Source organism: Dipteris shenzhenensis, chromosome 2 (assembly GCF_047967505.1).
Source record: "Dipteris shenzhenensis isolate YYH24624 ecotype China chromosome 2, Dip_SZ_1.0, whole genome shotgun sequence".
Lineage (NCBI taxonomy): Eukaryota > Viridiplantae > Streptophyta > Polypodiopsida > Gleicheniales > Dipteridaceae > Dipteris > Dipteris shenzhenensis.
In genome coordinates this window covers 47565539-47587909 of record NC_141597.1, presented here as the reverse complement: position 1 = coordinate 47587909, position 22371 = coordinate 47565539, and the positions used below count along the sequence as shown (strand labels likewise).

General features: G+C 39.2%; 1 protein-coding gene across 1 annotated transcript; it reads left to right on the top strand.

Moving 5' to 3' along the window:
* The first annotated feature begins 11908 nt into the window (after positions 1-11908).
* Positions 11909-15218, top strand: LOC147904876 (type I inositol polyphosphate 5-phosphatase 8-like). The gene is made up of 10 exons (XM_087396020.1): positions 11909-12132; positions 12232-12340; positions 12482-12550; positions 12641-12731; positions 12843-12947; positions 13098-13692; positions 13888-14081; positions 14341-14452; positions 14569-14717; positions 14821-15218. The coding sequence occupies exons 1-10, from the start codon at positions 12103-12105 to the stop codon at positions 14999-15001; spliced, it is 1635 nt and encodes a 544-aa protein (XP_087252146.1). The 5' UTR covers positions 11909-12102; the 3' UTR covers positions 15002-15218.
* Positions 15219-22371: the final 7153 nt, after the last annotated feature.

The window sequence follows — 22371 nt, the reverse complement described above, 5'->3', positions numbered from 1 at the left end:
CACATTAAATATATTCAAATGTGTCAAAATAATTCTTAGTATGAATAAAAACTATTGAGCAAAGCATCATAGAACTTACCATACCATATCATGTTCTCCAAAGAATGGCAATTATCCATGAGAGATTTGCAACAATTGATGCTGCTTGGGTAGAAGAGTGAAAAATAATGAAGCTCCAAACGGGTGCTACATTATAAGATTTGAATGCCAAAACTATGGCATCAATCTGCTTATGTCCCAAAACAATATCATTGACACTTCCCTTTAGCTTGAAGCTATAGGGAATGTTGACTATGGCTAGCTTGTAGTCACATCTAGGAATGTTTGTTGCAAAATATTTCATGTCGTAGTAGAAAACATTATAGTGATTGACTCTTAAAGGGTCAAAGAGAGGGCTAAAACTCTTCATGCTATCATCCTTCTTTAATTGATTTGACCCTTCTTGCATCTCCTTTTCAAGCCTTGTTGATTCGATATGTGCAAGAAAATTGCTTGGATAAGGGAAGTCCAAGCTGTTTGATTTGCTCTGGTTTTTTGCATCACAAACAAAAGAAAACTAAACGATGATAAGTATAGTTAAATCAATGCTACGTATGCTTAAATCAACAACAATTGCAAAAATGTGATTGGATGATATGCTTACTCATTAGGAAAAGACAAAGCTCATTTTGGGGCCTTTTAGATTAGACAAAAAATAAAGATCCTCCAATGAGAGAGAGGCCAACGTTACATTGGAAATGCTTTTTTTAAAATTTTAAAAGACCTTCTTTCTCTACAGATGCTCAAAATACTGACATTTTGAAGTTCCCACTCTTATTTTTTAGTGTGTCATAAATGGTACGCCAAATCACTAAATAGATAAACTGACATTTTAAGTTCCCATTCTTGTTTTTTAGTGTGTCATAAAGCAGAGGGGTTAGAACAGCCAAAATAGGTGCAAGATAGGATTGTGCTTAAGAAAGCAATTTGGGCACTTGGCCCTAGGCTAATTGCCTAAATCGCTTTCTTAAGCACATTCCTGTCGAGCACGTGTTTTGGCCATTTTGACCCCTATGAGAGGCCAAATTCAGTGATTCAAAAGTAATTTTGGGGGTTTTACCCTACTCCAAACACAATGCTAATGCCAAAACCATCAATTTTTGCACCAAAATAATAGAAAGCCATTTGGTTCCTTAGACGTAGCATTTATGATACACTAAAAAAAGCTCGAGCGAGAACTTTAAAATGTAAGTTTATTTGTTTTGCGATTTATATCTCCGATTGAATGCTGGACCATATAAAGTTGTGCTTCTCACTCTGAAAATTTATAGTTTTGAGCCAGCAAAATAAGAAAATCATGAATTTAACCACAAAATTTTGCACCAAAATAATAGAAAGCCATTTGGTTCCTTAGACGTGGCATTTATGACACGAAAAAAAGCTCGAGCGGGAACTTCAAAATGTATGTTTATTTGTTTTGCGATTTATATCTTTGAATGAATGCTCGACCGTATAAATTTGTGCTTCTCACTCAAGAAATTTATAATTTTGAGCTAGCAAATTAAGAAAATCATGAATTTCTTATAGGCTTGCATTCTAAGATAAATCTTTTGGCTACAATAACAAAAATAGATTGAATTATACATAAACATCTTAAAAACATAAATGAAAATAAACTCATTCAAAAAAAGTGTATAGAAGCTTTAAAGGACAAAGATATATCATCAATGGAGAGCTCTCGTGCCTTGAATCGAGCCAATGTAGACAGGATGACCTTTTCATCCTTGATACCTTTCATGGATCTCCATATAGTGATCTTCATATCATCTAAAAGGGCCTTAACTATAACATCTACTCTTTTGCTCTACCCTTTAAGAATAATGTTGTATGTGGAACTTGATCTTTTTTGAGAGATTTTTTTTTGCCATGCTTTGGACCTAAGCATGTTTATATGCATCCCATGAAGGGGGGATAGGGGAGGGCAATGCCTCCTCTAGTACTATCACTGGGGGTTCCAAGGGGGGACTAGTGACATGCCTTAGGCCGCCCTTGGTGGGGGTTCGAGGGCAATGCCCCTAAAGCCAAAAATACATGAAAAGTTATGCATGAGTTGCTTATGGTCAATATTGTAAGATAAGGGTGTGGCTCACATAGCAAGAGAGAATGGTGGATAAACTGCTTGCATCTTGTATCTTCTCACTTGCTGGATAAGAAATACATAGGACTGGCTATTTCTCCATGTGGATGTAGCCAACACTAGGTGAACCATTTATATCGGTGTCTCTCTTACGAGTGTATAAGCCAGAGATTGGGAGATTTTTGGTAGAAAGGTGCTAGGAACAATACGACTGTGTTTGGGAGCGTCAATGGCTTTCAACATTCTTGAATACAAGACAACAAAGGACTTTATGAGCGCACTAGATACATTGTATGAAATACCATCAACTTCTAACAGGGTATTTGTTATTATGAAGCTCAGTTATTTAATCTAGAGATGTCAAAAGGTGGGTCTATACAAATATAGGCCAACTAACATCTGTAGGAGTAAACTTTGATGATGAGGTTTGAGCTCACTTGATTTTGTGCTCATTGCCAAAAAGTTGGTATAGCTTAGTCATGGCTATGAGTAACTTTGTTTTTGAGTCAGACACTTTAAAGTTTGATGATTTTGTTTGCATTCTCCTTAGCAAGGAAATGTGATGGAAAAGCATAGGTGAAAAGCACAGGTGAAACATCAAGTAATGCTTTGAATCTTGAGAGCACGGGAAGAAAAAGGAAGAGAGGAAAGAGCCTAGGATATTGTGACAAGTCAAGAAGAAGCAAATCCAAATCAAAAGGGAACTTGGAGTGCCAGCATTGTGGGAATAAAGGACACCAAAAGAAAGATTGTTGGTCACAAAAGAAAAAGGAAAGAGATGGACAACAACAGAATATGCAGGAAGCAAATATAGCACACCTCATAGGAAATATTTTCAAGACTATGTTCGAGGTGATTTTGGAGTTGGTAATTTAGGTGATAATGAAGCATTGAAGGTTATTGGAAAGGGCAAGGTGTTGATAAAATTGTAGAATGGAAACCAATGGTTGCTGAAGGAGGTAAGGCATGCTCTAGATTTAAAAAGAAACTTAACTTTAGCAAGACAATTGGATGATGAAGGTTGCACAATGACATTTGCTGGAAATTTGTGAAGGGTCACAAAAGGGTCAATGGTAATAGCAAAAGGACCCAAGAGGTATGTTGTATTTATGTACTAGTAATTCTTACTCCTCTATTGCATTAGCTTCTATAGGAGCGGATACAAATCTTTAGCATCATAGGTTTGGACACATGAGAGAGAAGGGGATGTAGATTCTACACTCAAGAAAGCTGTTACCAGGTTTGAAGCAGGTTGCTTTGGATTTTTGTGAGAACTGTGTTTATGGAAAACAGAAGAGAGTTAGATTTCTAGAGTTGGGAAAGAAAAGAAGAGAGAAAAATTGGAGCTTGTGCATACAGATATATGGGGTCCTGCTAATGTATCATCTATTGGTGGTTCTCACTATTATGTTACTTTTATTTGGCATCATAGGCTTGGACACATGAGAGAGAAGGGGATGTAGATTCTACACTCAAGAAAGCTGTTACCAGGTTTGAAGCACGTTGATTTGGATTTTTGTGAGAACTGTGTTTATGGAAAACAAAAGAGAGTTAGATTTCTTAGAGTTGGGAAAGAAAAGAAGAGAGAAAAGTTGCAGCGTGCATACAGATGTATGGGGTCCTATTGATGTATCATCTATTGGTGGTTCTCACTATTATATTACTTTTATTAATGATGCAACTAGAGAAACTTGGGTTTATTGCATTCAAAGAAAATATGATGTCTTGGAAACTTTTAAGAAATGGAAAGCTTTGGCCAAGAATGAGGCAGGAAAGAAGTTGAAGGCTCTCAAATTCTATAATGGAGGTGAATATTCCAGCAAAGAGTTTGATAGTTACTGTTCATACAATGGAATTTGTAGAGAGAAGACAATGCCAAGAATGAACAAAACAATCATGCAGCGTGCAAGAAGAGTGAGAATATACGCAGGGCTACCCTTATAGCTTTGGGCTGAAGCAGTGAATATAACTATTAACTTGATAAATAGATCGCCTTCAAGTTCCTTACATGGTGGCATTCCAGAAGAGGCATGGATAGGTAAAAAGGGTAACTATTATTTTCTGACGGTTTAGGTTGTGATGCATTTGACCATGTTGATAAGGAATTGAGAACAAAGCTTTCAAACAAAAAATCCAAGATGTGCATCCTTATTGGATATGGAGGTAGTGAGTTTGGTTATCATTTGTGGGATTATGAAAGTAACAAAATCATGCAAAGCTCTCATCATGGCTCTAGGATGCATGAGCCCGCTCAAGTAGTTGTGCATGTACAACATCTTGCATTTTAGTGCAACCAAAACCATCACACTATCATTAAAAAAATGAGGAAGAAAATGCTCTGCCTTGTCCACATATGCAAAAATATTCACAACTGCACCCCTTAGGCCATATTGGCCATCGAAGGATAGCTCGTGTATTTGTGAAAAGGGTATGCAAATAGAAATGAGGCGTGCCTCTAAACTGTTGAGCATGCTTGTACAAGGACTTGCAGTTGATAAGGATATGTTTTGGAGGTAGAATTTTGGTACCAAGCCCTTTTGCATTTGGCCAATGCACAAGGTGCAAATCAGGTCTTTGCTGGCTCTAGATTCTCATCGAGTGACAGTTTTTGCCTCCAAGAATCTACAAACTTGTGCTGAAAGGCCCCTCAACTTGGTTCTAAAGCAAAGTGAGCTGCAACAAATGCAAGAGAAAGATGGCGTATCGACAATACTCTTCAAAAACCTTATCGTCGCATAGATAAAAAATAGAAACAGGGTAAAGGCAGTGGTTTAGTACAAATCTCCTCCCAGCCAGTTTTGCCTAAAAGCTTCTCCACTTATCTGTTTTTTTTTAAAACTTGTCTAAGAACCAGTCCCACCTTTATTTCATTGTTATCTCAAAGCCCATGGGGATCCCCAATAGTCTAAAAACTGTGCCCTTTTTTATTCTAAGACATCCCAAATCCTACAACACCAATTGATCTTTGCCACTTGAGTTATTATAGCCTATTTTTGAATGATTAATCAGGGAACCTGAGGCTTTGCAAAAAACATCAAGACAATCCTTCACTTCTGACATCTTGCTTATTATTCCTTGGGATAAATGTGGTGTCATCTCCAAATTACTGACTGACTAACTATTTACCATTCATAAGCTCAATCCCTTGGAGGCTACCTTCTTGAATTTGACTTCTAAGGAGCCAACCAAGAACATCTATTGCTATGGCAAAAAGTAGAGGGGCTATAGGACATCCTTGCCTGATTGATCTTTTTGTTCACTCATCACCCCATTAACATTCACTTTAGCTGAAGAATTGATGAGTAAGAGCTGAATATTGGAAATATAGGACCAAGTCCCATGTTTTGCAAGGATTGGATTAAAAAAGCCCATTCCAGCCTATCATATGCCTTATCAAATTCAACTTTAAGAAAGCATATATCTTGTCTAGTTTCTTTGGCATACTCACACCCTTCCCAGATGTTTATAATGGCTTCAAGGAGATGGTGCCCTTTTATGAAACCCTTTTGTTCAGGAAGAATCCACTCTTTCATCTTACTTTGTAATCTAAGGGATAGAGCCTTTGCAAAGATCTTGTAACTGCAATTTAGTATTGTTAAGGGCCTCTAATTTTTTAGCTCATCTTTGGGGCCCTCTTTTGGAATAAGTTTGATTATTCCCCCATTGATGTGATAGGAGAGAGCACCCTTCCTTGGTCTTTCTTGCCACGATAACAAAGCCAACCAAATCCCAGAAAGTCTTATAAAACTTGATAGGTAGCCCATCCTCCCCTGGTTCGCTACCATCTATCGTAGCTGTAATTGCCTCCTTCAATTCCTTAATTGTAATAGGTTTCTCTAGAGAGGGTATATCATACTATTTAACATCCTTCTCCCTAATGATTTGGCAGAGTTGTCTAGCTCTCTAGGTGTCCTCATTTGGGGTGACTACAGAAGATAACAGTAGCTGGAAGTGTTGTTGAATCAACTGGATATTCTCTTTTGTAGACGCAACACAAGAGCCATCTTTTTTTTTAAAAGTGGGACATCCTCCTGAACTCTCTTTCTTCTAATCAGCTTAAAGGTCTCTTTAGTGGGCCTGTCTATCCTCCTTGACCACCAATCTCTGAAATAAACCTTGGAGTCATTTAATCTCATATGCTCCTATCTCCTGAGATCGTTTTTAGTAGTAAGAAGATCCTTTGGAACAAGTGTGACTATTATAAAAATGTCATTTTGCTACACAGTTCAGCAATTCATTGCAATATTTTTAAGGATCTATCATTTTTCTGCATCTTTTAGAAGTGTTTTCCCACTGCTTCGAGCTGGCACACTATTGGTGGTAACGATTGTATATTGCAATAATTAAATCAGTGGTTTCACAAAACAAAAGTGTGTGAGTGTTGTGGTGGGTGCATAATATGTACACATAGATATAATTTTTTGTAAAAACAAAATCCAAAAGGGATGTTGAGATTCTCTAAAGATATTGAGGGTGCTTTTAAAAGCTTTTGAACATTGTTGAGGCTTTTGGCTTTTTCAATCTTGTATAAGTATTTTACATTTTGTGTGTGTGTGCACCCATGCACATGTAGATGAGCATCCATTTACACCCGCTCACACATACATGTGCATGTGTGTATGTTCATGTATGTGTCTAGTCCAACAATATCCAAAAAGCTCAATTGGTTTGCAATCTCTCTAGTTCGCTAGTGAAATGAAGGCGAAAACATGCGAAATGTAAAGCACAAGTCGTGAAACTAGCACCTTGATTTTTGAGGGTGCCATTTCATGGTTTGGAGCTCTAAGTTTGTGACATCTTAGAGTAGTGAATATGGAGGTGCACGTGACATGCAATTGATGTGCTAAAAGCGGCAATGCTTGTGTGAAGCAAGTTTAAATAAAATTGGGTGCTAACCAATGTGGTTAATAGATCTAATGATGAGTGTAATACATGATGTCAATTTGATGGAGCATCCCCTAAGGTCAATTTGATGGTGGATGTGAATTTTCAATTGAGGATTGAAGAAAACAAAGGAAAGAGCTCAAAGGAGGGTCGAAAGGGATTATTTTTTAATTATGTAAAATGCGTATGAGGCAGTGCACATGTTACTGTGTGGGGCCCGCGATGACAAAAATTAAAGTGGGCCACAGCCATGTTTTAGGATATATTTTAATTTAAAAAGACATGGGGATGGTGTGCGGCTAGCTCATGCCACCGTTAGCCGTCCGTTGAAAAGAAAGATACAATATGAGCCGTCGGATGGCTACCATGCAAACTCCAATGTGCGCCTACACTAGATCTAGATATCTGGACCTGTCTCCATGCTCCATTATCTAAAATCTTTTTGCTCTTTCCCCAAAATTACCTTTTACATTTCATTTTTCTTCTTCCCAACTTTTAGAATTTTCTTTTTTCACATATATTTATACGTATACATTGATAAATGTATATATATATATACATTTATCATTGTATGGGGGGACATAATCCCCTTACCACAACAATAATCTATGCCTAATGGGTCGCCTGATTTCAAAAATTTGAAGCTGCCAACCCACCAATCCATTTTAACTCTAATAAATTGGAGATTGCTCGTAATTTCTTGGAGAAAATTCTCGTGACCCGTCCGATTGTTTGCTGCATCTTGAACAACAGCATAGTGAGAGCTTGATTAATTTAGTTCTTTACAGGCTTAATCGCAAGCATTCGTCAATGTATGCATCTAGCCTTTGGGGTTTCTAAAAGTGAGATTTGGTTGGCTTCAGGCAAGTAAGAGAGGCAAGAGAGGGATCTGAGAGCTCGATGTTCTCAACCATGGAGACTTTGTAGATCGCCTATAGATCACCCTTTCTTGAGTGATGGAAAGCTTGTAGATCGCCATCTTGTTGATTGATTGATTGATTGAGAGAGATAGAGAGAGAGACAGAGAGAGAGGAGGGAAGGCAGCCTGGAGGGAGCGGAGAGTGAAAGGGGAGATATGAAGGGAGAGATGGCGGTGCAGGAGGACTCCATGTCGAACCTTCTCAAGCTCTAAAGATCCTTGCGCAACTCTTACATTAATCGCTCCTTCGATTATTTTTTTCACAAGCCTTAGGTTAATCGGGCATCTCGCTCTACGTACGGGGCAACTAATTAAATGAATTTCTTTTTTTGAACATCGTGGGCGCCTATTCCCCTTGCCAAAGCAATAATCTATTAGATGCATATATTGTATAATCTCTCTCTCTCTCTCTCTCACACACACACATACACACTTTTTTAGTGAAAATACACACACACACATATGATGATACTTAGAAGCTATCTCTTCATATCTAAGAAACCATGTATTTCCAAATGTTTTACTTCTTTGTACCTAATCAAATTGTGGCTTTGTCACTTCCACAAATGATACCTTCTCTCCTTTTCACTAAATTCCAAATCCCCATTAATCATGAATTAACAACATGGGGTCTTTGAACTTCCACATATAAAACGTTAGGTGTTATAGATAGTGCCCTATAAAGTGGCATTTCAAAGTTGCACTCACATCGTAGAAGTCCACTCTTGCCCTACGAAGTACTTTATTGTTTACCATGATGATAATTGACCCTTCAGATTAGTCTTTCTTTAATAATTTTCAAAGGCATACGCTTTTACTTACTTTTTTGAATTTCACCTTGTGTAAAACTCACACCAATCGGACATTGATGGTCTAAAACAATGTCAAATCTCCATGACATATGGCTTTATAATGAGGTAGGTCACGAGCTCTATAGGTGATACACACAATAAGAATATTCAAAATAGCTGCTTTTGAGAATTTTCAAGGCCTAAGATAGTGAAGAAAGATTCTCACAAACTTTGAAGGAGTCGGTCCCTAGATATTCATTCCAAGGCCTTTTGGATATTAACTCTATAAGTCAAGGCCTTACATCTCTTTTTTGGGTTTTATGCAAAAGGAAACTCTATTAGAAGGAGGGGAAGCCCTAGATGTGATTACTTTTAAACCCATCTACTCCAAAAATTGAACCTTCTTCCATATTGAATTTAGAGAACATTTTGCACATTTCCCCTCAATCCAATGGCTTTTAGAGGAAAATGGGTTTTAACATGTAACAAATTTGTTGTAGAGAAAAAGATAACTTAATGATCGATGTCTCTCTTTGTGATGTTTTTAGCGTTTTATAACGTAGGGCAGCTGTTCTCCATTGCCTCCGTGCAAGAATTCATGTGCTTTCGTATTGTTTCTTTCTTTCTAGGCATACTTTCCAAAGAAGAGGTGGATTTCTTAAACAGTTTCACGCCTCCCACTAGCATCGGGGGACAAGAAAAGTTATTCCCGTTTCCCCACACAAGAAAGGTCTATTGGGTTTGTCGATTGTCTGGGCGTCGGCTCATGGATGCACGTGTTCGGTGGAAGCTATGTAATTGTGTACCGCGGTATGGAGCCAGGCAAATTTCGAGGTGGCGGGATAGGATGATGGGGTAGAGCGGTTGTAGGTTCGCGGGCTGGGGCGGGGGAATCTCCAACAATAGGGCAGAGGAATGAAGGCAGAGAGAGCGACAGGAATGAGACGTGAGAGGGAGGGAGTCTAGAACGGCTAGGAATGACACAGAGCGACAAGAGAGAGACAAGAGCGAAACGAGAGAGAGAGAGAGAGAGAGAGCGCGCGATTGTAAAACAGAGCAGGAGAACTCAAGGGTAGATGGTAGTTAGTAAAACGGCGAACGGGAGCTTCAAGGATCGATGCGACGAGGAGAGAGAGAGGGGTGTTGTGTTGAGTGGAACGCCAATATTATATAGTAAGTACTAAGGGGGGAGTCGAAGTAGGACAAAGATGAACGACGTTAGTATGAGATTCGAGACAGGAAAGCGCGTGACAGTGGAGTCATGACTCAAATAGTTCTGACGGGTTTTGACTTTCGTTTGGATATGAACGCCGTCATGGCCTATGTATTGTCGTGCAATTATAAGTTTTTTTTTTTTTTTTTTGTGCAAAATTGTATTATGGGAAAACGGCTGCCTTCACCCAGGCAAGAGCAGGCACAAAGGCTTTTACAACCAAATAGAGCTTAAGCTTTTCACAGCCTCTTTGAATGTCTTGGATCACCTCACGTGCAATTTGTCTCCCAACTCGGGCTCTCTGAAAAACTAAATCGTTGCGATAGTTCCACATGTTAACCAGGGTGATAGCTCTAATCAGTTGCTAGCACATATAAAGGCAATCACTTAGTCCGCCAGCATCTCCCAGCAGGGCCATCTTCCACTTTATCTTGACATGAATCTAGGCTGCACTCAGACTTCTATTGATTTGTTTCCATACTTCTCTAGAATAAAAACAGTCCCATAGAACATGCATGTGTGTCTCCTTAAAGGCATTACATAAGGGGCATATTGAACCCACATCCGCCGGCTTCCATTCGACAATTCTTTCTCTAACTGGGAGCTTGCCTATCAGAACCCTCCATAGCATGAGATTGAGGCTAAACAATGGGGTAGCCTTCCACACCCTTCTTAGCCTAGCTAACCACACGAGCATGGAATTTCCATTTATCTTTGGCCATACATGCCATTAGGCCCGAGTGTGAGTCCATGAGGTCTTTTAGGCTAACCTTCGAGAGTGGTTTACCTGATCTCCATAGGATGTAAGCTTAAATCTTTGTCTTATTGTGGTAATCTCCTCCCATTTTTTTCCACCCGGATCCCACACTCGTCTCAACACCCGTAGACCTTTTCTAAAGATTCTAGCAACCAACCTCAGATGGCTTCTTAACACAGGAGGGCCACACAAAAATGCCCAATCAGTAAGCCATAATAACCTGCCCAAAGAGGCATCACCATGAAGAGCTCTGAGACCACCCCATGAGCATTCTTTAGTCTTGGTTTTCCAAATCTGGACCAACCTATTTAGCATTTCAGACTGAGGGACTTAATTCTGTTAGCTAACAGTTTTGCCACTATCTTGTAGATAGTGTTAAGCATGGAGAGGGGTCTCCATTGACTGTTGTGACTTTTGGGAATTAGTTTAATGACTCCCGTGTTCAGCTCACTGGCTAACTCACCCTCAGTGTGGCACCGGTTAATCAAATCTACCATTTGGCTCTTGCATGTGAACCAGTAATGCTGGACAAATTCTGCAGGCATACCATTAGGGCCAGGAGCCTTGTCCTTGCCTAGCTGCATTACTATGAACTTAATCTCCTCCTCTGGAAAGGGTCTTTGAATGAGAAGTGCCTCATGCACTTGAACTCTTCGAGGCATCTCTGCAAGGAAAGCTGAAACTCTTTCACGGTAATTAGGAGGCAAAACTGGTTTAGTTCCTGCCATCCTAGCCATCGTGCAATTAAAAGTTGAGAAACCAGAATTTTGGATGGCCGTGAGTGCCAATGAAGTATTATTGTGCAATTAATTGTAGGTTTGAACGTTGGATTTGGGCGCAGTGAATGCCTATGAAAGATTATGAAGGTGCAATTATAAGCTGAGAATCTACGGGGTTTCTCAAATTCTCAGCTGAGTCAGGTCTGCTGTGCTGGGTACAGTGCGATAATACATTATATGGGACTACAAAAGACACACACCGTCGATTTAAATCTATAAGTCAAACGCAACAATCCATACGATGATCTATGAGCTCATTCAGATCGACCTTCACTCAGAATCTCGATGATTCACCGTCAGAAGACCTTGTTATTCCTCCTCGAATCCTCCCTCCACTGCTCGCACCACTTTCTCCTCCTCGAAGGCCTTCTCCCCTATTTCCTCCGCTCCTGCTTGCCTTCTTCCTGATTTCCTCATCTCTAGTCCTCTCTCTCCCTCCTCCTTCGCTCCCGATTTGAGCAGCTGCATTTAATTTCCAGCTCTTCCCTTACCTTCCCTTACCCATTGCTCCCCCATCTCACCTCCCTATCTATTTCATCTATCACCACCCTCCCCTACTCGCAGTAGATCTCTCACCTTCACCCTTTTCTTTGCTCTCCTTGCCTTCCAGCTCGCTAAGCCTCGACCCCATGCTTTTTTAACGATGCGGGTTCTCAGCAGTAAACATAGCAAGGTGCGCAATATCACTGTAAGCCCGTCCACCTCGGTTGCTTTGTTCTTGTTTAGCGTCTGCATTTTCCAGTAACGATTTCGGGGTCTCATAAACCTGCAGTTCCCCTGGCCAAACCTGTCGCTAAAGAAGCTACTAAAGCTCAAGCGCAAGAACGAAGAATGCGATTTCGAGGAAGAATATGACACAGAAAGCGAACCAGACGAGGAAGGTATGATTACCACTTTGTTATCCTGGATCTTTATAAGGTTATCATGAGCATATCTGCACCATTCCTTGACTCACTTATCAACCTATGTTCGACTGGATCTATATCCCTCGATGGGACATTCTATCACGCTGCTAATACCAGACCTTGACTTCGGAAGACGCTATAGCTGCTCGACGCAGCTTCCTGAGTTTCCGCGCTGGAGCTATTCAAGTATGCCATCTCTTCTAGCTCAGCCCAGATCTCCTCACACTACAGATTTACTCTCTAAGAAGCACCCCTGACTCGTGAGCTAATTTGCAGGTCAGCAACGAAGGCATTCATCCGCTAATTTGCCATCGGGAAAGGATGCCAAGGCTCTCAGGGCCGGTCTTACTGACAAACAACAGTTCAGGTGAAAGCCGAGGCAACTGATTTTTGAAATTCTATCTTCTCCCAGCAAATACCAGATCTGGCTCTCAAATTCTTACTCAATGTCATTGGATTGTTGTGTTGGTGCGATCAGGGTTTTTACTGGCACATGGAACGTGGGCGGGAAATCACCTCAAGATAAGGTGAACATCGAGCACTGGCTTAACATGACAGAACCTGCGGACATTTATGTTATAGGGTAATTTCTAAAATTATTCTCATAAATCTATCATCTTTATGATTCTTCTTCCTGGTCTGTTGCAAATGAGAACCTAAATGATCTCATCGCATCAAAGATCATTTGAGTCGAGCATTTCAAATAGCCTCTCATGATCATTTCTCAAACCAGGTTCCAGGAAATTGTTCCCTTGAGCGCTGGCAACGTTCTTGGTGCAGAAGACAAATCCTCCGTTGTGAGTTGGATAGATCTCATTCGAAACGCATTGAACAAAAAACATCACGAATTAATGCGTGATTATGATGACCCTCTTTTATCGGCCAAAGGGGCGCATATCTTTCCTAATACAATCAATGATATTGCCGCTGGAATGAGAGATACAAAGAGGAGAGAAGATCCATTTTTGCTGGGTGGCCGTGGTACTGGTCTGGAGTTTCATCTTGGTATGGCAGAAGATGTGCCACTAGATGAATCATTCGGTCGGACCGAATCGGTCCATTCATTCCGGTCACTCATGTCAGAGGACAAGGACGCTTCCACTGGAGCCGATTCCCCTCCAAGCCCGATGCTATCTCCTGTTTTTAGTACCAAATCGTTGATTCGACGGAGGAGATTGAAGATGAGATCGCGCTATGCTCTGATTACAAGCAAAAAGATGGTCGGGATATTTCTTTCGGTTTGGGTTCGAGCTGATCTCCGTAGATACGTCCGCCACTTGAAGATTTCGTCTGTTGGGTGTGGTCTGATGGGCTATCTCGGGAACAAGGTGAGTCCTCAAGAGACTTTTCTTTGGAACATTGAAGTTGCACTGAAATCTCTCTGCACTCCATTATGTAGTGACTCGCCTACTATCACAAAGTTGAATCCTCTACAGCTATTGCAGTGTGATTTCTTTCCATCTCTGCGCATGCGGACTTTCATCCAGATGTCCTCTGAACATGAAAAACTGCTATTGATGTAGGGTTCCATTTCAATCAGCATGTGCCTTCATCAGACATCCTTCTGTTTCATATGCAGCCACTTGACCTCAGGAGAAAAACAAGGTGATGAACTTCGAAGAAATTATGACGTGTCAGTAATTCTGAAGCGGACCCATTTTCAAAGATCTGTCCAACGGACCGAGACAAGTTTGCCAGACACGATCCTCAAGCATGAGTAAGTCCGGGGTCAATTCAAAATGTAATCTTATATTCTTAGGAATTAGATGCAGATTTTGTTTGCATAACACGGAAATTAAATTGCCGTAGGCCTTTCACACGAAGCAGAGCATAAGAAAAGGTCATTGTTGCATGTGACAAGTTGAAGTCCTAAACTCCTTTTTAGACTCCAAACCACAATATCGCCGATCTTTTTCGTGTTCTTCCGGAACTTTTTGGGAGGAGACTGATCATTTGTTCCATTTCCAATTGAACAGCCGAATACTTTGGTTTGGAGACTTGAACTATCGTCTCGCTATTCCTTCTACGTCTACATTAAGGTTGCTGCTTGCCCGTGGGGAATGGGAGACCCTTCTGGAAAAGGACCAGGTAACCCTTAAGTGTAGGCACAGCCCACAGAATGGCGTTCTGTTGCAGTTCTGCTTTCCAGTAAAAGTTGAGTTGCGTGTTAGTCTGGCTGATTTGTGGGAATATCTTTCTGCCAGCTTCACATTGAACGGAGGGCAGGCCGTGTATTCAAAGGATGGCATGAGGGAAAAATATGTTTCCCTCCGACATACAAGTACAGGGCCGGTTCAGACTGCTATGCGGTAGAGAGACTCAAACTAGGGGACAAACGCCGAAGACCAGCATGGTGAGCAGAAAATTCAAGCACCTACCATCTATCTTATATCTCCCATTAACGGTTATGTCCATTCGACCCATTTCATAGATTAGACGTCATTCAATATGTGCAGGTGTGATCGAATCCTTTGGTACGGGAAAGGATTGAAACAGCTGGAATATGTTCGAGCAGAGTCCAAGTTCTCCGATCATCGACCGGTGTATGCTGTATTCTTAGCTGAGGTCGAGGTGCTGAGCCCAAAAAAGCTTAGAGATTTTTTAGCGTCTCCAATTGGAGAGTGGAGGTCCGTCTGATGGAATCTTCTGGGTAGGGGAGGATTCGCCCAGTATTCCTCAATGTACAACAGCAACAAGCACCAGAGATTTCATTGATGCGTGTCTTGTCTAGAATTGCAAGCAAAAAAGGCTTGATGTGGAAGAGAAAGGGTGATCCGTCAATAAGTCTGATTATTGTTCCGGCAGCAAAATCGACGAGAAGATGAGCTAGTCGGACTTGATTGAATCCCCGAGTCCGCAGCCCAGCTGGAGCTGGCCCCTCACGAACGACCCTCATAAGGTATGTCTCTTATGTCCATGTATGTGTGTGTGCATGGGTTGGACATGGGTCTTTGCTTGCATGTGAGTATGTGCCTCTTGGCAATGCCGTATATGACTTGGAGTACGTGAGCACACATAAGGCACGACTATGTGTTATATGTGTCTAAAATTTTTCCTTGTGTTTACATCCATGTGTGCTTGACTCGCCCTAGGATAATATCTTAGAGTGTTTTGTGAATAGGATCATATGTTAGAGTATTTTGTGAATGTGTTTGCATTGGGGAAGATGCATGTGCGTGCAATGTACATGCCCGGATGCGCATCAGTAGTGTAGCTACCCTATGCACAAATGTGTGCATTATAATGTCTCTCTCTCCATTTATCTACTTTCTTTACTATTGTAGATGGCAATTCACATTTTTGTTTTTCCTTTCAATGCCTTCAAGCTAAATTTCATTGAGAAGAAAGTATTTAAAATATTGTTTTACCCTATGAATGGATGTAGGGGTAGTCCCCAATTCAAGGACAAGATGGTGCAAATAAGCCTAACAATGATGCCAATGCAATAGAAAGTGTAAATGCTATACTTCCATTAAGGCCAATTGAAATGGCAAGGGATGGCAATAAAGTTGTCTATGGGTACTTTGATTTATATGTTGGATTCAATCACTCCATTGTATGATCAAGGAATTAATGGAGTACTTCTAATATTAAGCTTGCCAATATTCTTTGTCAAAGAACGAGAAAATTTATAGTACAAGACAACATGATGTGCGTCACTTTACGATTTGTAGAGAGAGAGAGAGAGAGAGAGAGAGAGAGAGAGAGTTCTCCAATCATCATTATTGACCACTCATTTCCTAAGTCACATGTAGTTGGAATGAACTAAAACAAGAAATGAAAATGTGTTTTATGCTGTAGAATGATTGACACATTTTATCCCCTTTTACTTGCTTGGAATAATATTCATATGGAGGAAGAGTTGTACTTATACATAAAGCAATGTACATTAAGTGAATAATATTTTAATGAATAAAATGATGTACATATACAAAAATGGGCCCTTGTCCTTTTATTCTTGTAGTGCATGAATCAAGGCAATATTGCTTCAGCATGAACAAAATTGAGATCCATTCCTTGTTTAGTTACCTCCCTGTGTTGCCACAAGTTGCCATCAAATTTCCTACTCTATAGCACTTAGTTATGGCTAAGAGGCAGTGAAGCCTCATGCGGTTGATTGTGCATTGATGCTCTTTGACTTGGGATGTACATAACTTTACAACACTCTTCTTCCTCCCAAAATATTAAATCACATCAATGCAATATTCCATGGAATTGGGGGAATGTAAATGGGTAGTGTGGCCTCATGCTAAACTCAAGGCTTCAAGATTATGAGTGCCTTGAGCTCGCCTTGAGTAGACTTTTCTTTCACGTAAGGTCCATTCTTAAATGGCATTAATGCTTGACTTGCCTCATACAACGTGCACATTTGTAAGGTTTGCTTTCATTAAGGGTGTTTATAGACTAGAGCCGCCCATGCCTATCCATAGTGTATTGAATGCATCTAGGCTATGGGCGGAGAATCTTGCCCATTCATGATCTCTGGGCAGTGTCCATGGTGCTCAAGTCTAGAAATACCCTAAGATATTCATCTCTAGTCCTTGGGGCACATTCATCTCGTTAAACTTAAATTATGAGTTAGAATTTGTAAGATATTCCTCTCTAGTCCTCGGGGCACATTCAGTGTTAAACTTAGACAATGAGTTAGAATTTGTATGGTAGAAAGAACTGTAGAAGCAAGATAACAACAATTAGAGCCTTCCACAATTTAATTGAACAAGACACTATAATTATTCAACAACAATGATCACATCAAAAAGAAAGTTAAGATCAACTATGGACCTTTCAAAAAATACCTAGAAGGCAAGAAATGAACTCAAACATATCATTTGGTGCCTACCCTCACATTACTAATTAGAAAGGGAACCTCATCGTAAATCACACTTTTAGAGGAAGACACACCTCAAAATGAGCTCTAAACTAGAAGCATTGATATAAAGAGTCAAGGATAGGAGGCCATAGAAAAAGCATTGGTATTAAGGATGGAATAACAAGATTTCACCAAAGAAAAGGGTAGCATGATAAATGCCACCAAGAGACAAGGAATGCTTCAGCAATAATGACCACATCAAAAAAAAAAAAAGAGATCAACTATGGAGATTTAAAAAAATACTTAGAAGGAAGAAATGAATTCAAATATATCCCCCTCAAATTTGAAAAGGGAACCTCAAATCATTCAAACACATATTGGGAGAAAGACATGCCTCAAAATGAGCTCTAAACTAGAAGCATTTAAGAATAGGAGGTCAAACAAAAAGCATTGGTATTAGGGATTGAATAGGACACTTGAATTTTTGAACAAGCTTTCACACTTTCACCAAAGAAAAAGGTCACCTGATAAAAGCCATAAGAGGCAAGAATTACTTCAACAACGATGACCACATCTAAAATAAAGGCAAAATATTATAGTCTTATCTTTCCAAGAGGATGTAATGGGTGCTAGCCTGAACCCCATGGCCTAGCCTAATGGTTCAAATATTAGTCTTGAGTCTTGAACAAGTTGATCGAATGTAGATCAAAGCATAGGAGGTTGCTTTTTGGTCATCGTGCACCTTCAGCAAACCTTTACTAGGCTATTGCTCCTAAGTGCTTCTTTTAGAAGCAAAGAAATGATCACAACTTCTCGAGGTAAATGCTCATATCACTTCAAATAAAAAAGCAACTTTATTCCTTAGAAGATAATCCAGAATCTCTTCTTCTAAGTTGAAGCCGCATTCTATGTTATTTGGGGGCCATTAGCATTGCAAGAAGGGGGGGCCCTATAGACTATCATTTTTTATTATGTATAATGAGTGACAAAAATTTAGAGAAACAACCTTCCTGTGCTCCAACAGTGGCATCACTTACAAAGAATAAAGTCATCCTTCTTAACCAAGAGCAAATCCTCCTTCTGAGGAAGGAGAACAAAGAATAAAGTCATCCTTCTTACAAAGAACAAATCCTCCTTCTGAGGAAGGAGAACAATGACCTCAAGAACGGATTTCAAAAGATAAACGAGAGAGTGAAACTGTTGAGCTCAAAGTGAATAATTTGACTCCCCAAGAAGGTGATTAAGATGAGGAGATGGTGTCTACTCAGATGGAAAAGTTGCATAAGAAGTTAAAGGGAGATATTTGAGAGAAGTTTAAAGAAGAAGTGAAGAGCTCTTTGAATGCATAGGTTCAAAATGAAGTAAAGGAGCAAGATCAAAGGCAACTCTATCAAGATTGGAGGACTAGTAGACAACTGGAATCTAGTAGAAGATACTCACATCGAGACTTTCAAAACGCTCAATAAATCTTTACAGGAATTGATTAGGGAGATCCAGATTTTGACATTGAGAAGAAGGAGCTCACAAAATTATCACTTTTAGAACAAGAGAGGAAAAGACACGAATTCTTAGACAATCTAATAAGTTGAAACAACTTCCAGCCTAGATTGTAGAGGAACTCACAAAAACTTAGCTAAAGAGCAAAGCCTCAAAGTTTGCAAAGGCAAAGATGCCTACAAAAGGAGGCAAATGGGATGTCTACCAAGATGGTAAGGCATTCATTAAGGACTTCAAAGATAAGTCGACATAGCCTTAGTCTATAACTGATGTATGATCTTTATTTGCTTTCTCTTTTATCTTTAAATTGGTTTTTAAGTTGTATTAGTTGTAGTAAAAATTGGAGGTATCCAATGTAGTGCTTCAAGCATCATGATACCAAAGCTTTTTAAGCAAAAAAAGAACGTTAAGATCAACTATAGACATCTAAAAACCCTAGCAAGCCAGAAATGAATTCGAACACATCATTTGGTGCCTACTCTTAAATTAGAAAAGGGAATCTCAAATCAATAAAATCTCTAAACTAGAAGCATTGATATATTAGTCAAGACAAAGAGGTTGTAAGAAAAAGCATTGGCATCATGGATTTGGGGGGGATTTAAATCCTCAAGGGAGTCTCGCTCTCTCTCTCTCTCTCTCTATCTATATATATATATATATAATATACCATGTGTGTTCAAGCATAATTTTTAATCCCTTATTTGTGAATATTGTATGATAGAATTCACCCTTTTCTCTACAATCTCGTATCTTTTTTCCTATCCTCTATAAATATATTATTGCTAAAAGCATGATTTAAAAATGTCCTTCTATTGAACGCATGTGATAGCCACAATTTTTCTACATAACCCGCTTGGATTTAGTCAGTGATTTAAATGATTTTTAAGAAAATTTTGTTAAAAGGCCCCAAACTAGGTTCGATTTAAATGGAGACCGGTCACATTACTTGGTTTATCATGTGATAAATATAAATACCGTGTGGTATTATTGAAATTTACCATATTATATTTGAATTACACTCCATTATTCAATATTATGTTAAAATATATCGTGATAAATTTAAATACATTGCACAATTAATGTGAGTTGTAGTGCAATATTTATTTTATATATAGGTATATGCATGCTTGTGCTCGTTGTTGTGTCACTATCTCCAAGATTCTAATGCTTTCTAATTGAGCTTGCTAGATTCTTAAAAACAACAAAAAGGATTTCAAAATGGCTGACAAAGCGTCAAATTGAATTTGTGACCTTTAATGTATCTTTCCAAATAATATCATGTGTCAATTGTATAGCTCGCTTTTATTAGCTACGTACTAGCTTTTATATCAATCCACATATAGATATAAGTAGCGTTATTTTAATTTGTTTTAGTTGGTAGTGTTTGATTTTGTTATTTGATAGTTGCATATTATTTTAAAGTTTAAAATTTTTTAAAATGGAGAACCTGTTTCATTTAAGATGCTAAACTTTGAACTTTGAGTGTTTAATTCACAGTGGATAATTCATTCAACACATTTTCTAACTCCATGGTTTGTCAAAGAAAATCATCTCAGATGGAGATCCCAGGTTCACGTCACTTTTGGATTTCTCTCTTTGATCCTTTGGGCACAACATTACTATTAAATTCAGCTATCACCTAGAAGTAGATGGACAAGCTAAACAAGTCAACCAAGTCTTGAAAGAAATGTTATAACAGTACATTCAATCCATTGGGAAGAGTACTTGCTTACAACAACTCTTTCCACAAAGCTATTAGCAGTATGCCTTTGCAAGCAACCTACGAACACACTCCGATAGTACCAACTAATTTTGTGCTTCAACATTGAGTGATTTTGTTTATGAGATGAGAAGGTACATTGACCTTTGAACACATTGGTATGGTAACCCAAGTAGCAAAAGATTTGATTGATACAAAAGGTGATGAATGTGAGTCTTCAAGGCAGGCATAAAAGTATATCAACTATCACCTCTTTCTTATGATGATGTGAGACATGAGAAAAAGAAAAATGATTAAATTGTCAAAATGGGGTGGAACATCATGCCATAAATGCATATGTCATCTCAAGTTCAATACCGATGGCTCCTTGCCACTATGAGACTGTGAAGTCAGTCTTTCCTAAACTACAACCACGATACTATAAACCATTATCAATCATCAAGAAATACTTAAATTAAGTTTAAGTTGGATTTACCACCACCATCTTGGAGTAAATTGCATTGTACAGTTCACATTTCATGGTCAGAAACTTATATTGCCAATGATGAAGATGTTCCTCCCTCGCAGTGTTTATGTTCCAAAAATTGAAGACAACCAGGTTCTCCTTATTTTCTAGCATATTCTAGACCATCAAGAACAAGAGATATGACATCGACTTATCACAGAGTTTCTTGTTCTATGGCATGAATTGGATGATTTCAATGATACTTGGCATCGACTTATCACATAGTTTCTTATTCTATGGCATGATATGGATGACTCCAATGGTACTTGGTAGTCCCAAGAGGAAATGCATTTATAGTAGTAGTTTTAGCATCTGCCATGATTAATCTACGTGGTCCATTTTGTCCACTAGGGTCTTCTTTTGGGTGGGAGGGGATGCACGATTTGTGATGTATTCCTTTCCTAAAACCTTAGATTATGGATGGTTGGATAAATTGACACCTGTGGAAGGGTATTCCCTTTTGATGAGACACTTCCCATGAGGCACAACCCTTTACAAGAGGCATACACTTATGGAGAGGACACTTCAGTTTGTGACAATAATGATATTACAGTACTAGGATTTCTCACACTATGCATCTCTCCCATCCCATCGAATCTGGTCTTAATAGGAGGAATTGCAGTAGTAGTGGTAGATGATGTAGATGTAGCAGCATACCACCACTCAAGATAGCAGATGTAGTGGTAGTAGGTGCTTAAGATGCAAGTTTCACATTTGTTCCTACAATAGTACCCAATAGATTTTGTGGCAATCAATAAGTGGTGCACCATGTACGATCACATGGTATAGTTGGTGCCATCAAGTTTATCCTCAGCTAAAATCATCCCAAGAAAATCATTTCTTACAAAATCCCTAAATAAAGAAATGTGCTTTGCACAAATGCAAATGTCCAAGCCCGAGGCTATAATTGCAAATGAGATTGCTACCCACAACATTTGACTGCAATGTCTGCAAATGTCAGGCAAATAGTGATCCTAAATGTCTATGAATGTGATTGCCCCCAAATGGCTTCTCAAATCTTATCCAAATGCACACAGCTGCCCACAAAGGCTAATTGCAAATGCTAGCTTGCAAAAGTTCGTGCAAGAAAACTTTGTCCAACAAAAGTATGTGCTACAAAACTCTATCCAAACATGAATGCAAGTGCAAATGCTACCAAAGTGATTGCCTTTAATTTGCGAGTCAAATGTCTTCTCAAATGCACCTAAATAAAGTTCCCAATGCACAAGGAACAATGCACAACCATAGTAGCAAAAGCCATAAATGTGCCCCAAAAATTGGGGGAAATTAGGACAAAAGATGAATTTCATATCAAAGCCATCAAATCTTGCACTATACAATCCAAATCTACAACAAGAGTTTACACACATGGCAAAAGACCCAAACTTTGATTGCAAAGTTGAGTCAACACATTTGAAAACTATAGCAACAAGTGCCCAAAGTATTTAAAAATCAAACTATTCAAGCCTCTCGCA

Coding starts and splice junctions, on each gene's coding strand:
- LOC147904876 (XM_087396020.1), top strand. CDS start 12,103: ATGCGGGTTCTCAGCAGTAAACATAGCAAG. Junction 12,133..12,231: donor TCAGCAGTAAACATAGCAAG/GTGCGCAATATC, acceptor ATAAACCTGCAG/TTCCCCTGGCCAAACCTGTC. Junction 13,693..13,887: donor TGGGCTATCTCGGGAACAAG/GTGAGTCCTCAA, acceptor CTATTGATGTAG/GGTTCCATTTCAATCAGCAT.